This window comes from Helicoverpa armigera, chromosome 7 (assembly GCF_030705265.1).
Source record: "Helicoverpa armigera isolate CAAS_96S chromosome 7, ASM3070526v1, whole genome shotgun sequence".
Classification (NCBI taxonomy): Eukaryota; Metazoa; Arthropoda; class Insecta; order Lepidoptera; family Noctuidae; genus Helicoverpa; species Helicoverpa armigera.
The window spans coordinates 8,273,350-8,290,277 of record NC_087126.1 but is presented as its reverse complement, the minus strand read 5'-3'; the positions used below and the strand labels follow the sequence as shown (position 1 = coordinate 8,290,277).

The window sequence follows — 16,928 nt, the reverse complement described above, 5'->3', positions numbered from 1 at the left end:
TTTTACACAGGGGCCGTCTTAACCTATGGTGCAGGGTATGCGAATAACCCGGGCGCCGCGGACTCGAAGAACTCGAAGTTTCCCAAAACTCAAAAATTTTCGCGCTCGCTTCGCTCGCGACTTTTCTTGACACGGTTTTTTTTTGGCGTTTAGCTACTTTAATATCCCAATATTCAAAAAAATTTGCGCACGCTTCGCTTGCGGCTTCTTCACTTTGCGGATTTTTATTATTATACAAGTTTAGGTGCTTTAGTGACCCAAAACTCAAACATTTTCGGGCTCGCTACGCTCGCGGCAACTTCACTTTCCAATTTTTTTTATTTTTCTACATTTTTTTGTCTAACCTATCAAAAAGGTAGCGCCGTTTTAAAGTCCTATTACTAACAAGAAGGTAACTCCTAGTTTCCACATGAGCTTTCTTATTTATGACCTTCGAAATACATTAAGCCATAATCTTTCAATACAGGTACCTACTACATGAGCTAGAGACGGCTCTGACTTTTCATGTAAGGAAGCACCTCATTGAATTTAAGTATATGGTAATATTAAGCCTTGTTTTGTTTAAAAAAAAATCGGACTCGTCCGGGGAAAAAATGCGATTTACGCCAAATGTCCGGGTTTTTTTTAATGTTTGTCCGGGTTTGGCGAAATTCGAAATGGCAGCCCTAGTTATAGGTAATATTGGTGTATGATATGTATAAACAGCAACATTGAAATTGCGCATTATATTTTACGAGTAACATATCCATTTTGACAAAGAAGAATCACCAATTTGGATGCTAGGTACAGCGTTGAATTGCAGCGTTTGAAATGTGTCACTGTTATGACTCTTTTACATAAAGCCAAGTTCGCTGTCATTATAAAATAGGTATCTCCTTTAAAGTCAAGCGAAGTATACATAATTGATGAATGAGTCGGTCGTCCGGTTCGTTGTCGCGGAAGAAGAAATCGAGCGAAACGACCGGTATCGATAAACCGACCGGTTACACCTTACCAGCACATCACTATATGCGTGGGAGAGAATTACTAAATAAAACCGGCAGGTACTAACTGACGCAAAACTGATTTATTTACGTAGAATAATGGAAAAAATAAATTATACGGTACCGCATTCGACAATGAAACGGCAAAAACATGAAAGATTCCTTTCTACCTGCTCTAAGACCCTTAGTCAGATCAAAAAGCTCTTAACAGGTTCTTGGAATGAAATTCCGCGGTAGACATTTCATTCCAGAGACTCGATTCAGAGTATTGTTGGTTAACGAATTTCGATAAGGTATTTTTGATTGATAAATTCGTTGCTATTTCGAACAAGGCAAAAGGAAACCCTTTCTTGCTTGGATTCTGAACTCTAACATCGTGGGATTTAATTATATTCGATTAAAATGCTCACAACATCCTAACGTATCTAAACTTTGGATGCCAATTGGTCATGTTTATTCATATACCCGCCGAATTCATAGCCAGAAAAAAAAAGAATGCTCGAAACGAGCAAAAAACAGACTGAGACCACAATACAAGTTTTACTAGTTCCTTTATAGCTTCGGCAAACACGTTTCTCGGGGAACGCACGATTTGGTCCGTCGGTCGCGCGACTCGACCGGCTATAATTGAGAGTAACCGCCCACGCTCAGAACTTAAAATGTAATGTACACAACTACTGTAGAGTTGGAATTCGTTTGGACAAGTTTCGCACATTATGCATCTATATTTAGCAGTGAAACAAAAAGTCTCGGATCTCGTAAATATTTCGACATTTTTGCCTCGAGCGAGAGGTTATTTTGCGTTTATTGAGTCGGCTCTTGATTGCTCCGCTAAACGATTACTGGAGCATTGAACTTGGTAGTTTAGATTCTTTTATATTTCTATACGTTATTTATGGGGAATGATATTCGTTTAATATTATAATTTAAACCTAATGTCCGTGATTGCTAACTATTTACAGGGTAATAAAAAAGCTATCAAGCGAGATGTTCCTGGACTTCAAAATAAAAGAATTTCATAGACAACGGAAAATTTTGATTAATTTATTTAAATAGAATTTCAAACGACCGGCGATGTTCCAAATAATGTCGCGATGTGATAAATTATGACATCTGAACATTAGCTTTTATTTGAGTGTGTCACTTTACATAATAATAGACAGCTGTTTCTCAGTAACAACCTTGGAACCTGTCTGCATCTACCGGGTGATCAACCCTACACAAGAACCACGGGGCGTAACATGTGCTCGATCAACGCGAAGTATATTTATAGCAAGTCACTGCATGTTATTAGTCGTTGTATTTTTACTCAGATCTCTACCAAGAACGCGTAACTCATTACACAAGTTATGAAAATTGAAAATGAAGAAAACGTACAAATTGAAGAAAGTTGTTCGAGTAATAAATGCTGAAAATACAAACCAAGTTTTAAACAGAAAAAAGCTGTGAAGAAACCGGCAACCTTAAAAACTTAACAAGCTATTCTTAACTTAAAAAACCAGCAACAAGTGAATTTCGAAATAGCTAAGAAGCAGGTCAAAAACAGATGTAATGTAATACAGTCCACCACGACAAAAAGGGTTCAGTGACTGCACAGAGGGGTGTTGAGGGGTGAAGGCTCGGGGCGGGGGCGGAGGACCTGTAATAATACATTTGAAAAAAGAACCCCAAACATCTGCCACACATGTGCGTTCCGTTTCATAGTGGAATAATGCAAGTGGTGCGCGCAACCACCGCGCACCGATACGGCTGAGCGTTTTTGTGCAGTAGCTTTTTGTAGTCTTCACGCTTTGTGCTCGCGAGCTTTCAAACGGACAAAGCTCTTTTTATTAGAAAGGAAATCAATACGTTCGTGACGTTTGTGATGAGAATTTGAACGAATGCGCTCCGAAGTTATCAAAGTTACTTTCATTCGCTTTGCTTTCGAATTGTTACAAAATTAGCGACCACATGTTGTGCTAATGAGTTATATTTACGATTGTATGATCGCCACTCGTCCGGGTGACGTAACAAAAATACATCGTATTCGATACGCGTAATTAGCGAGTTGGCGCTGAATGCCTCGCTAGTAGATCGATGCATTTCTTAGAAGATCGACACATATTGGATGTTTGCCAGAGCAGCCGCCTGGTGGGAGGAGAAAAGTGGCACTTGAATCTACACAGATTGAGTTACAACAGTTATGATGAAGATGAATCATATTAAAAGACTGGCAGCTGTTACACAAATCGCAAATGAAACTTCTGTAACAAATATGTACTTATATGTTTAAAACATAAAGCATTTAATTAAGTTGGGTTATAAGTTAAATTCTACAAACAATTCGATTGTCCATTGTGAACATCAAGTAAGACCATCTCGACTAAGCCAAGATAAACGAAACTATCAGACCCGAATTTGTGATAAGAAATTCGATCAGACAGATTTATTGAACAAGAATAGAATAAATCATTAGTGTTTACTGATTTGTAAACAGAACTGTGGTCTGAATTGAATAAGAACGACCTTAATTCTCTAGATGTAGTCGTGTTCAGTGACTGTGACTCAATAACAAAAAGTGGTGGTAAAAAAGAAATTGTATAAGCTAATTTCTTCATAGGAATGACAGTTTGTTTTGTTGAATACAATGAGACATGAATGCCGGCAGGTACAGGTAAAGTCAGAGAAGCAAAGTTCATGAGTCGTGGCCTTTGACTGCGCGTCCCCCGGGGCGACGAGGGCGCGAAGAACTTGTCTGCTCACGACCGCTCTTGTAAACCTTCCAGCTGTATGCTGGTTAATGTAATATAACCACATTCAAGTTAAACCAATAATGTCTTCACGTTTACAGAACGTGGTCGTTAGAAATAAACACTACCAACTAGCAAAGCCCATTAAAACGGAAGCATTAATTCGAAAGTTTATAGCTCCAATTACAAAGCTGAATTACAAATCAATAACTATGTACTATAATATCAGAGAGAAACAACAGTTAACACCAAAAATAGAAAGCTGCCTCAATTAAACAAAGGTTAAGCAAATATTTGTGGCGTTCATTTATTGTTTCACAACGTGTAACATTATCGTCGAGATTCCGCAGTTAATAAAATTCAAAATGGATGTCGTAATCGTAATCGACGTCTGCGCAGCCGGCAGCCGGTCGGGGGGAGGGCGGCGAGGTAAATCCCGTTAGGAGAAAGTAGCTGCCTACACTCAGGCGCATGGATCGTGACGAGCACTGGACCGACCGCCTCTGACTACGAGATACATTCAATTCGATTTTATCGTGACCAACCTAATACGGGCCGTTTATGTCGCGCACAATACACAGATGACGGTTTATTTTTTCATCACGACTTCCACATTCTGGCTCAAAAAAGCTTTTGATGCTATCATAATATACATTCTTAATTGATTCAAGCTTCATAATACGACTTTTGAAAGATATATTGGACACAAACATCAGCTTATGTTGATAGTGGCGGAAATTACTTTCTCTTTTGTCGTAAAGGGAACAAAGAATTGAAAAATCACTAGACTGTGACTGGGCAAAAAACACGTCAATCATCTCCTATTGTTGTAGGATTTGCCTCAAAAGTGCTCGCTGAATTTTTGGATTGAACGTGCGTCGCTGATTGAAGTCAACGCTTTACGATGCTCATGTCACTGAATTTACCTGTTATTCAAGGGTATAAATAAATGAAATAATGTCAGTCACATTTTGTAGCTGTAGGAGCTACTATATTTTAAATAACGACATTATCATCGTACAGTGTAAAGCGTGGATGTACATTATCGTTAGTTTCCATTTGATCTCAAGTCTCAACACAATTACAAACTAGTTTTTGCTCCAGAACTGCAACTAGTTTCCATCAAGAACATAGAACACCTTGATATAATGTAGGTCTGTAATAAAGTAGCTTTAACGAGCTCCGGTCTAACAGCCGCTTCTGTTACAGGTTAAAAATGATATATCGTTAATGTTGAATAAAGCTAAAGCGCCAATGAAGTGGAGGGTCTCATTATGGTAGATGATCGCGACGGAGCCGCTGCACGCTGGTCGATGCCACTCAACATCGTGGCGTGGCAGTTCTCGGCAATTATTGCGCAAGCGGTAAAATAAAATCATGGCGTTGATAAATAAATGTTTCATAACTACACGAGTCGGCAGTAGACGGTGACGGCGATTGGAACTGGTTCCACCGGTTATCGCGCAGGTGGCGCGGGCGTCGCGCTGACACTTGCCTCCCGCGACCCTGACAACTGCATTGCTCATTGCTGCACCGCATGAAGGAGCAATTACGTTGAAATCTCAAGTATGCCACGCCGAGCCACGAACCAGTGGAAAATTTGGTCAAGCATTCGATTTAAAGGTCACATCAATTATTGCCAATAATTATAAGGTAGATGTTTTTCTGAAACTCGAAAGTTTTATAATTGTGTTGGGGACAGTTACTGCAGTTTTAACGCTGTTTTTTTCAATGCATGATTTATAATCGTTGGAGTGTACAGAATGAACCCTACCCTGAATACACAGGAAAAGGATGAGAAAAAACACTATCAAAGTGCTATTGGAATGAAACTTAACAAGATAGCCTATAAACGAGGATATAAATCAAAACACCAATTACGCGTGAACGAGTAAAGGATAAAGTTTCCTGGATTCACCTTTCAGGAAGTAATAAAACAATCATTATGTCGTAAATTGTCTATGCAATGGTTACCACTACGTCGTATGAATACACCTATGGAGTTCACGTTTTCCCCTTGTCTCGTTTAATATTCAATTTGAATCACAACGAGGCATTATCATACAATCATTATTCAGTAACATCTCACATGTTCGATATCATATACCTGGTTCTTTTGTTTCAATTGTCTATTCATGTTTATTGTTTACCACAATAGTTCCCGTACAATATTTTCCCCGTGAACAAATGACAATCGGATGTTCCGTGATCACGTGTAATAAATTAACTTAGTTGCTTATTTTCGCGTCATCATTTCTGTTGCTTCTTTGTACGCGGTTGTTTCAGAAGAATTCACACCATTTACATGGAGCGTTTGAGCATTGTAACTTGTTAATTTGCTGATATGTATAATGTGCAGTTCGGGCAATCCGCATGAGTCGTAGTGCGATAGAAAGTCGTGCAGAATTGCATGTTATGTGCAACCGGTCGGTGGTCGAGCAGCGTGCTGGAAACTCGACCAACAGCCGCCATAAACACGAATGCGGGCGAATTAATTTAAATGACGTCATTGCACACTACATATTGAAGTCTCATTAACTCTGGCGCACTGAAATGTTTCGCGAATAAAACGTATGTTTAATCGTTAAAGCCGTCAGAAATCTTTCAGAGTTGGAATTTAATTCAGTGACATGCGCTTATCTTTAGCCAAATGAAACTCATAATCAGCTTATATCTGTATGCGGGCCTGTTAATTGCATCCGTTTTAATAAGGGCAACAGATATGGCGGATCATTATGTAAAGGCATTTCATTTGAGTTTATAATGTCAGAAACTTTTCCCTTTGAGTACTGACTAGATTACTAATTTCAGTGTTAAGTAGGTTGGATTCAACAAGGTAGGTACAAAACATTTAAAAAAACTTGAATAACGACGTTTTTATTAAATGGTAAATACCGGTTTACAACAAAATGAATTTATTACTCTCAAAGGTCAATAGTAAAACAACACATTGTTCTCAAAAATCCGAGACGTAGAAAAAACTCAAGGACACGGCATTCCTATCAAAAGCATCCCATCAGTCAAACAGGTAACTAAATAATAACAGTAACGGTTAAAAAGGAGATCCCGAATCTATTCAACAACATAATACCCAGCCCCAGACCCTCGTCCCGGTCGATCCCTACAAAAGGGACAGGTTCCCTTTACAAATCTCACATACATTACCTTCATTATTATTATTCCTGCCGTCATTATATTAAAATAATAATAAAAGATTACCTTGTGAGTCTGGACTAAAATAACCGGTTCAGTTACGACTTGAGCCGTGTTATGAAACTCATTTAATAATTCATTCGGATTTGTTGCGGCGGCGTGGTACTTTCACCGGTGACTTTCTTCCTAGTCGAAATACTCGTTTGACTTGTTCGTTTGACCTCTCCTAGTATTGTTCGGTGCTGTCCATATCTTCAAATATCTCTTTGTTCGCAGCCAATCTGAATGCGCGATCAATTGTGCGCCTGTCAATATCAGAGGAATGGCCTGATGCAGACAGAATGCTTCGGAATAATGTTTAAACCGGTTTTTATTGTTACTTTAGTTCATGCGTATAGAATGTATGTGTTACTTGTATTATTACAACGGCTATACAGCCTCCCTTACTTATTATGATATATGAGAAACGAATAAAATGATATTTTAAAATTAAATATTTTTTGAGTTTTGGTATCAGATTGTCTTGTAGAATTTGCTTGCATTAAAAGCGACAAGCTTCTTAATTCGTGTAAAGTGAAACGTCAACTTCGAACTCCACTAACACTTATCTGTCATCTGTCATTATAAACTGCGCAGTTAACAAACAATTAAAGCCTGTTGTCTTTGACATTCTACATAACATCGTGTTAGTTAATTATACATCGTCGATACAGTTCTGTGCGTCATCAAATAACCGAGCTATCACACGGTATGAACGCGTTCCTACCAATTAATTACCAGTTCTAGATTAATCGTATCCGTTGAACGCACTGACGCGCCTACACACACGCACAAAGCAGGTGTTTATAAATAATAAGTACGAGTTTTATGATACGCACTCAGTTATAACTTGTAATCATTCTCAATGTACTAAGTTAAATAACGGCTAACAAAAAACCAAGATCCCAGCACGTTGGCATCACCACAAATTGATCCGGCTCGAGCGCGCTATGAATATTCATTTAATTATACATCTACACCATACGATTCAAGATGACGCACACCTACTTAATCCGAGCTGTTACAAGTTTAGTATCGTATTTATTCTTATTTATAGCTCTGCTCGATAAAGTAACAACACGATTTCTTGGAATGAATGACGCCGACTCTACTCTAAATTGAATAGGTATTTTACGATCTTTATCGCAGCTGAAACAACTGGTTCCTAAGCGAGACAAGTATTGTCATAACTTAATACTGCACAGTGGACCACAAATGCGATTTGTACGCATTTAATAAACTCAATGAATACGATATTGTTGCGGAGTACGAATAACCGAGAAATAAGGCTGCAGCTAGCAAAGGCCAGCTCTCAAACATAACAAACAAAAGTTTCAGCTCGGTATCGTGTGACCCTGTGTATGTGCCTACTTTATTACGTCCGAGCTCGAAAAGGTGCGGCATACGTGGTGAAAAGAAAATAAAGTTATAGCAGTGAGGGTGGCACCTCGTGTGTGGCGGCCTTTAACTGCCGCAGGGAGAACGAACCGTGTTGTTCTAACCTACTCCAAACATAAGCCGAACAGACTAATAAAACATCAAAAACGACACCACTCAGTATACGAACACGAATTCAGTGATACATGAATATCATAAATAGCAATTAGACACGTACCGTTGCACAAAATAGTATACAGTGTGAACGTATTTACCATAAACGAAACGGACGCACGAATAAAGAATTATGTAGAAATATCTATCGAAAACGATGTGACCCCGTTACTCGGATGCTGAATTGAAATTCAGATTGTGAAATGATAATAACAAATGTATTTGTCGTCCGCGGTGACCTCTGGCTTTAAAAACTCGTGTTGTGGAGCATAAATACTCCATACATAAGCATATGAGGGCTGAACAAACAAAGATACAGATTTGAATGTGAAATTAAGGATGGTGATCTCAATTTTCCAACGTAAACACGTTTATGATTCTTGTGATGCTGGCGGCAGACCGAGAGACAATAAAAATAAAATCCTTAATGGGACACGAAACTTGATTACAAGATTGTGGTTTTATTTTAAGAAAATAAAATTATTGCCGTGATAAAAAGTTTCAAAGTATAATCCGGTTTTTCGTCCACTGTCCGATTAAGGAGGCACGGCGACCTCATCTCTTGCCGTCGTCTTTAACGTTTATCATGAGTTTTTCTTCAACAAGATTCAATTTTATTTTTAGCTGTTGGCTCGCCCACATTGACATTCACTTCATCAATGTCAGATTTACCAAATAGACTTTAGTTATGGCAGTAATCTATCTTCGAATCAAATGTCTTATCTTTAGAGCCCGCCAAATCTTCATCAGCTGGTAGCTGGTAGATCATTTTTAACTAATATTTTTCTTTATCAGTGAGGACGAGTATATCGTCAACCTAAAGATTTAAATTAAAAAACAATAGTTGCGTCATGGAGGCTGAGGTACGGTTATTTGGTATTAAAATCAGGCGAACAATGTGATCGATATGAACCGCTGAATACATGTTTGAATGAATAGTGATCGAAAAATGTTAACATTGTTTTTCTACCTTTTTTAGTAATTTCGCTGGCTTCACGTTCTGGCGATGAACCTGAAACAAAAATAAATATAAATTAATAAAAGATTATTAATACATATTCGTCATCTGATGATTCTGTTGACACCAAAGACCCATTAACTATACGGTATACCTGTACTATAAAAATAAATCGTCTTGATTTTTTGCTGGAGCAACTTCAAAAAATTCTTGCAACTAGCAGTTTTTACTGCCGACGATTAGGTATAATAATATAATCCATGAGAGCAGAAATCCTAGAATGACTTGTGAACTTATAAATAAAACATTTAAATTGAGAAGGAAAACATTTTAATATAAAACTGGTTTAATTTATAAACGACTTGATAAAAAAATCGATACCTATTAAAATTTACATATTATGGAAACAAAATTAGATCTTGTGTAGATGAATAATACTGTTATAGAGTTTCACAAAATTATTAAAATGAAATACAAAGTTACGACACGTCCAAGCGCTGGCGACAAATTTACGAGCACTTCGTTTTAATTAGATAAACTTACATTTAATTTATTCCTCGAGAGATATTAACTTTAAGCCGCCAAAACGGAACCTTTTTCGATTCAAAGGTCAATTATTACCCACTGAATATTTATATCGCTGTCAAGAATAGCAGACAAGAACCGGTTACGGTAACCCGTTTCGCTGAGTAAAAGGTATGTGAAACAGCCTTCTTTTTTGTCAGGTATATTTAAAAAATGGAGTGGTCTGTTATTTATAAGTAAGTTTATTATGGCCAATTTGGTATTTAAATATGGCGTCCATGCAAAGTTTTCGAAGTTGAATAACTTCGTCGAATAAATAACTTAATGAGTTATCGATTTGGAGTATTCAAAGCGATATGGAAAGGGAATTGATGAGTTATTTTGAATAAATTGAGCTGTCGTATCTGTATGTTTACGACAGTTGCGATTATCTGGAGTTTGAGAAATAATGAATGGCGAGGAACGGCTGCTAAAATCAGACGAGGGTTTTATAAGGCAGGTGGGCGATTGGCAGCCTCTCATGTTTCTGTTTGCGCGCTTGCACCAGCAGCTGCCGGTTCACTAACCCCGTAAAGTCGTATGCGACTCGTGACCACGCCTAATGGATTTGTGATACGATTTTCTTATGCATCCTTTATTGGATTCTACTTTCTAATGCGTGGGTGGTCATCTTTATAAGGTCACAAGTGTAAAACATTAATTCCGAGCAAACTAAAATGAGCATGAATTGTTTTTACACATATCAAATTATGCTTAATTCTCCTATGATTTATGACTGACTCTAATTTGCATACATAACAGGTCCATTCGTATACACTACACCCAAATTAAGAAAGTAGACCACTCAGTGTGCAATCAATTCATAAAACCTTCCATCCAAAATTGTAGTGTAGGTGTTGAAGAAACAGCTGAGAAATTAATGCTCGCATCGTCTGACATTTTATCGGAACCTGTTTTTAAGTTATGCAATAGAAAACATTATCCAGTTAATGGCATACCGGCGCGGTTGGCTGTTTAGCATAATCACCTGTCAATTGTAGTGAAATACACGAACGTGAGCTATAATTACATAGATTTAGGAGGTTTTTGTCCTGCTGTCCGACTTTAATGGTATTGCGTTGCGTGTATTATTAATATCCGAGTACGTATATGTTCACAGCTGGTTACACTTTATAGTTATTGTCTTCAGAAATGTGGACGGCGACAACCAGCCTTGTATCGTTTTTAATTAAACAAGTAAAACCGCGGATCGAAATGGTATTAAGAGGTTTTAATTGAATAATTCATTAAGCATTTCGTTTTAAGTGCAATGTATTTATAATGTTAAATGTAAAATAAACCGCTCTATTCGGTAGTCAAGGTTGAGTGCACAGGTGGCTTGTAAGGTAGATTAATTAAATGAATTAATCATAGTTAGTGGACGTAAAATATCTTTAGTCGAGACAAATTGGCTCCTATCGAGTTTAGAGCTGTTATCCTAATCGCTACTGCGTAAATCATTTAAGGGTTAAATGGTAATCCGTTCACGGGATCTACAACTTTACAATTTACTATGTTAAGCCACTTTGTACGTGACGATTAACTCTATTTGAACTAATTTAGTTGAGTTAGTAAGTTATTTTCAACAACAAAGGCTTAAATGTTACTACAGTCAAAATATGCTTTATCAAAACATCAACCAAATTGGGTACTAGTGGTAATAATGGTACGTAATACGATCTGAACAAAAAAATAATGACTTCACATAACAACGCATTAATCTTTTCGTTCTTAATTTAACAGAAGGCCAGACCACAGTGTAATTTTCTAAAAGGCTTATTCTTTAGAATGAATTGCTGTTTATTTTAATAGTGTCTGCTTTTTATACGCATATTTTCAGGGGCGGTCAGGAGCGAATAACCACGTCTTGCGGTGAAACAAAAAGTAGCCACTTTCTGCCAAAATTAATTCGCTAAGGTAGACAATACACTTAGCGCAAAAGACTACGGAAGATACTCTTGTAGACAACAGTAGCGGTGGGTAGTCGAGGTTCCAAGAAAAATATTGCATTCCTGTGTTTCAACGTAGAAGAACTGGAACCATAGCCCTGTAACTGGAAGCGTTTACTACGCTATTTGTTCTTGGAATTGTAACGAAATAATAAATAACCTTGTTATCGTCTCATGTTATGATGTAGAAGTAAATTGAAACATTGGAGATTTCTTATCAACATCCATTATTAAATCACCAACCACATTTACTTCCTATAAAAAACCTGTGTTCTTATTTTGGGATCAGTGTATCAAAAACTTAATATCAATCTAAGCCAACACTTTGTGAGAGGTTGCGAGGCTAAATCTAATCATTATTTGAGCTCACGCACGGGCTAATGGTAAGCGCGGCCGGCATTCTCGGGGGAGCAAAAAAACATGCCGTTTTCCCCTTTAAGGCACCGCACCACCGCCTTTCTTGATCGGTATGCGGCCGGCAAGTCTGCAACTGGTCTGGACGTGAGAAATGGGGACTCGAGTGCGTTCATTGCCCGATATACCTCGTGCTTGATTCTACAGCCAGCCCATTACTAACCAATTTGATCGAGCGAGACCAACGAATTTATCTTCAATGTTTAGAGCTCATTCCGTACATAAATTGTCTTGGAGGAGGATTTGTTTGGTTGCAATGCTCGTAAATTAAGATTGTGTGTTTATTATTTAAATAGCATGTGATTAACTTCGTCACTAAGGAAACGACATTATAACTATGTCTCGACAGCACGAACGTGGTGATTCATCTTGGTTAGCATGAAAAAGAAATAACCCGTACAAAAAACTACTGAATACCTATCGAACACTGCACAGATCCCCTGCATTCTGTATTATAAATGCTATTCAAGATAAACGTATCTGCGCAATAAACTCGAGTACGTATCATGTTTTAACCGAAAGCGATCGTTCAATACAAAATAGATCGGACGTCTGATCTGATTCTAATAGCAAAAACAATTTTACCTTCATCGATCAAAACGTCACTTTTGTCAGATAATGTTTAACTTTCTAATTGAGATAAGATGCTATAAGAACTGGTTATGTGTCGTCTAGTTAACGGATGTCGTCGACAGCCGACCAGAAACCAGTGGGGCCGGCAAGCACCAGCCTGACCGGACGAAGCTCATTGAATTTATGTGAAGCATTAACCACAATACATACATATGTAAAGTCCACGGAATCGAGCGCACATGTAACAACATCTCATGTTACGAGCACAAACATAATCGGACTCACTTACTGGAATGTATGAGTATTGCTGTATAAATATTTTACATGTTACGAGAATGGTGTAATGAATCGATGTTGGAAAAAACAAGTTATCTCTCATCGGTGCCTTTCTCTCGACTTGTTTATAGTAAATCAGACTGAGTAACGTTGAACATTGAAAACACGCATACACTTGGCACACGTTCCAGCTGTAATACAAACAAATAATAAGTTGGACCGGTCTGCCGCTTTATATAGTCTTAAAATAGGTATGTTTTCATAAACCCGATATGAGAGTTTACGCAGAACTAGTCTCGGGAATGAGGTCAAACGAGTTGGCATGCGATCCTCTGTCGGTCCGCTGAAATATGCCAACGGTAATAAACAATACGTTGGCATGTTAATGTTAACACCCACTGGAGAAACTTGGAGATTAAATGTTGCAAACTCGCCAATCTTGTGTCAAATAGAAACACCATTTTATTACGTAGATTAGAATTAAACAAAGGCAATTATTAAGGTTGCTTTAAGGTAGTAACATAGTGTAAATCAGCAGCAGAGGTCGTAAATGCGTGACGTGACGGTACATTCATTACGATAACAATAGCAATTGAAATGCAATCGAGTTACGAGTAGGAGTATTATATTATCAATCGTGTCGTGTCGTTCAATGCACCGCCTTATCGTCTTTGTAATTAACTTGAATGGAAACTTGTTTATAAATCTTATTGATCACGTTGCAGACGCGACGATATTTCTTTTAAAAGACGTAACATTAAACTTCGGAACGAGAATAACAACGTGATTTATACATTATTTCGTCGAAAAACTGTAATTTACTTTCAAATATTGGGAACTCTGAAATATTATCTGAAGAGAGGAAAAAAGATTTCGCAGACATAAATAAAGTAGACGATTTCAATGTTAAAACAATCACTAAACGTATAATTCCTTATGAATGAAGCATGACTAAAAAAAACAAGCAAAGGCAACCGGTTTTTTCGTAACTTTTTGTTTGTTTTGTGTTGCGCTGGCAAAGCTATCATGGCTTATGTTGAAAGGAGTTTTTATTTTCCGGGTTGAAGTGAACCTTCACGGGCGGTCGGTCGAAAAAGGAAGCCATTGCAATTGCGCCGAATTCAGCTTTATTTACTGTTCAAAAAATAGAGTAAAACCTTAATCGATTGTACAGAAACCGTGTCGAGAGATTCTTCCTTTGTGCAATGAACAAAAACACTTAAGTGACTACTGTTGCGTGGCGAGATGAACAAAAATTTTGAAATGAGGTCACTTTACAACATTTAGTGATGTGAACGCGTCATAAAAGTAACGACCCATTAATTTATTGTAGGCATCGATTGTAGGCCGCCCACTCTGCCTATATACTATCTGGACTTGTTCACAGATAATAACTGGCTGGCCATGAATTCCAATAAATTTGTGCAGTAACATTTATACCATGTGTGGCTGTCGCAATCAAGTCGTAAATTTAATGTAGACTCGATTGCTGTTATCTGGAAAATATGCAGCCATTTTAGATACCAATAAATGATGATTGGCCGGTATGTAAATGGAACAGACATGACTATTCAAAAGATCTCAATAACAACTTATGAATAGATTCTATTTTGTGCTTGTACACTTTCAATGAACCATTAATATAGCGAATAGAGCTAGTTAAGTAAGCGGTAAGGAATCTTCCAAGTACGATGTCGTTTAGCATTGGTTTTAAAACGAATAGAATATGAAGTTAAATGAGTTAATGAAAGGAAAAAGGAAAGCTTTCAGAGCTGAAAGTGTAATAAATTCAAATAATCTTAAAGAGGAAATGGGGCATTAAATATTGATTAACGAGAGAATGTTGGCGTTTCGTGGAAGTCGATAACTCATCGAGCTATTTGCGAGGCGCGACGCGTCACTGGCCGGCCACCCGACCTCCGCTGTTTTGTTTGCCAACATTATGTTACGCTAGCTCCATACCTATTCACCAGTGAACTGTTTACAAATTACAATGCAAATCGCATAACTTACGGATATAATAGGTACCTACCTACGTTGCAATACTTCAATAGGGGCATGAAACAAAATATAGTGTGCATCAACGTTAATAATTAGTTAACGCTTTGTGAGACGAACATGTAGGAGAGGGAAAAGACATAGTCTTTCTATTTAACATTTAAAAATTAACATGTATGTAACAGATACATTAAATCGTCACGTTTTGAAATTGTTGACCAGAATAAATGTATCTAAAAACAGACGCATATGTAATATTTCTGTATTATTTATGATTGTTTACATTATGTATTGTCCTCTGTCACGCTGTGGAAGCGCCTCACATAAATATTTTACGTGTTCGCAAAGGCTTGTATATGTAGTTATACACATCGACTATAAATGGAAACAGATCAAGGTGGAGGAAATTTATTCAGTGTGCATTATCTTCCCGGTTGTTGACTGAATAATACGATCAATTTGCGTCATCGATACCTACATTAGAATTTCATGACTAAGTCTCTAGAATATCTAACTGGCATTACGAAATGCCCAAACAAAAATATAAAATTTAGAATTCACAACCAGTTTGTAAAAAGGCGTTTAATGATCTCATTTACATTGAAAAGAAAATGTCGTGAACTTGAACTGTGAACAAAAATGTATTTAGTAGAGAGTCGTATAAAGTAATAAAGGTCATTGAGAACCCACGCGAAGTCGGTTCCCATGGCCGTCGGAAACAATACCAGAATCGCGAGACTCGAGCGCATAAAGCCGAGAACAATCGGGCGAATGGAAACAAGAGAGCGATATAAATCAAGCTAAGCATTGCGTGCATCGGCCGGCCATAGATCCTCGCGTTTCAGCTTGCCTGCCCGCCGCGCCGCGCCGCTTATAATTACCGACTACTTTCGCCAACCGACGGCCCGCCGCCATCTTGCTATTTATATTGCAAAATGGCGGACGGCGCGCAGCACGTGTTCCTCTTTCTTTTGTTATTTAAAGAAACTGGCGCTCGTGCATTTCAAAGGCAGAATGTGCTAATAATTTACTTGATGCATGCAAGAGTGCCGAGATATACTAAAATTCACTAGAGGCAACTTTATATGGATTTAGAGCTCGAGTTGTGAACAAGGTCTTTCAGAATTTACATTGAATAGGGAGCCGTTAAGTTGCGATGTGACTGGACGCGAGGAAGGTCACCTTGACCGAACAAGCCTGGCAGTTTGTCTTGCTGACTGAATAACTTGGAATTAAATTACACTTAAATGCCCCATTCCCAAATAACACATTAAATATGTTAATGAACAGACCTTATCAGAAGTCGTATTCCTTTGTAAAATAGGTTACGCACATACCTACATTGTTTTTGACAAAGTGCATTAATTAACCGAAGCCACTAGATAGACATATCATTATAATTAGCTGATAATTTAAATAATTACCTAAAAGCACCTACTGAAACGTCTGAAACGAAGTAGATACTTAAGTTAATGGTAAATTTATACAAAGGTAAATAGGTAGGTACGTAGGTGCTTAGTTCTAGGATTACCAGGCAAACGAAAAGAGTGCGTCATTGTTTATGTAAACAAGTGTACTGAATACAAAACAAATGTCGGAACACTACCGAATGTTTACAGAGCTGAATAAGAACAAAGGATATTGATGAACTTGAAAAATCAACAATGTTATCAATCGAGCAATAAATAGTCGATAACAAAATTGCACAACTAATACATCATACTCATAACGAATTGATAAC

The 16,928-nt window shown here is 37.7% G+C and overlaps 1 protein-coding gene across 1 annotated transcript in view; it reads right to left on the bottom strand.

The window, feature by feature from the left end:
* The window catches only part of LOC110371995 (uncharacterized), a 190,056-nt gene that overhangs the window by 47,456 nt on the left and 125,672 nt on the right, over nucleotides 1-16,928 (bottom strand). Inside the window, exon 8 of the mRNA XM_021328494.3 lies at nucleotides 9,426-9,467. Coding sequence (XP_021184169.3) covers nucleotides 9,426-9,467 — 42 coding nt within the window. The remainder of the gene's footprint in view (nucleotides 1-9,425; nucleotides 9,468-16,928) is intronic.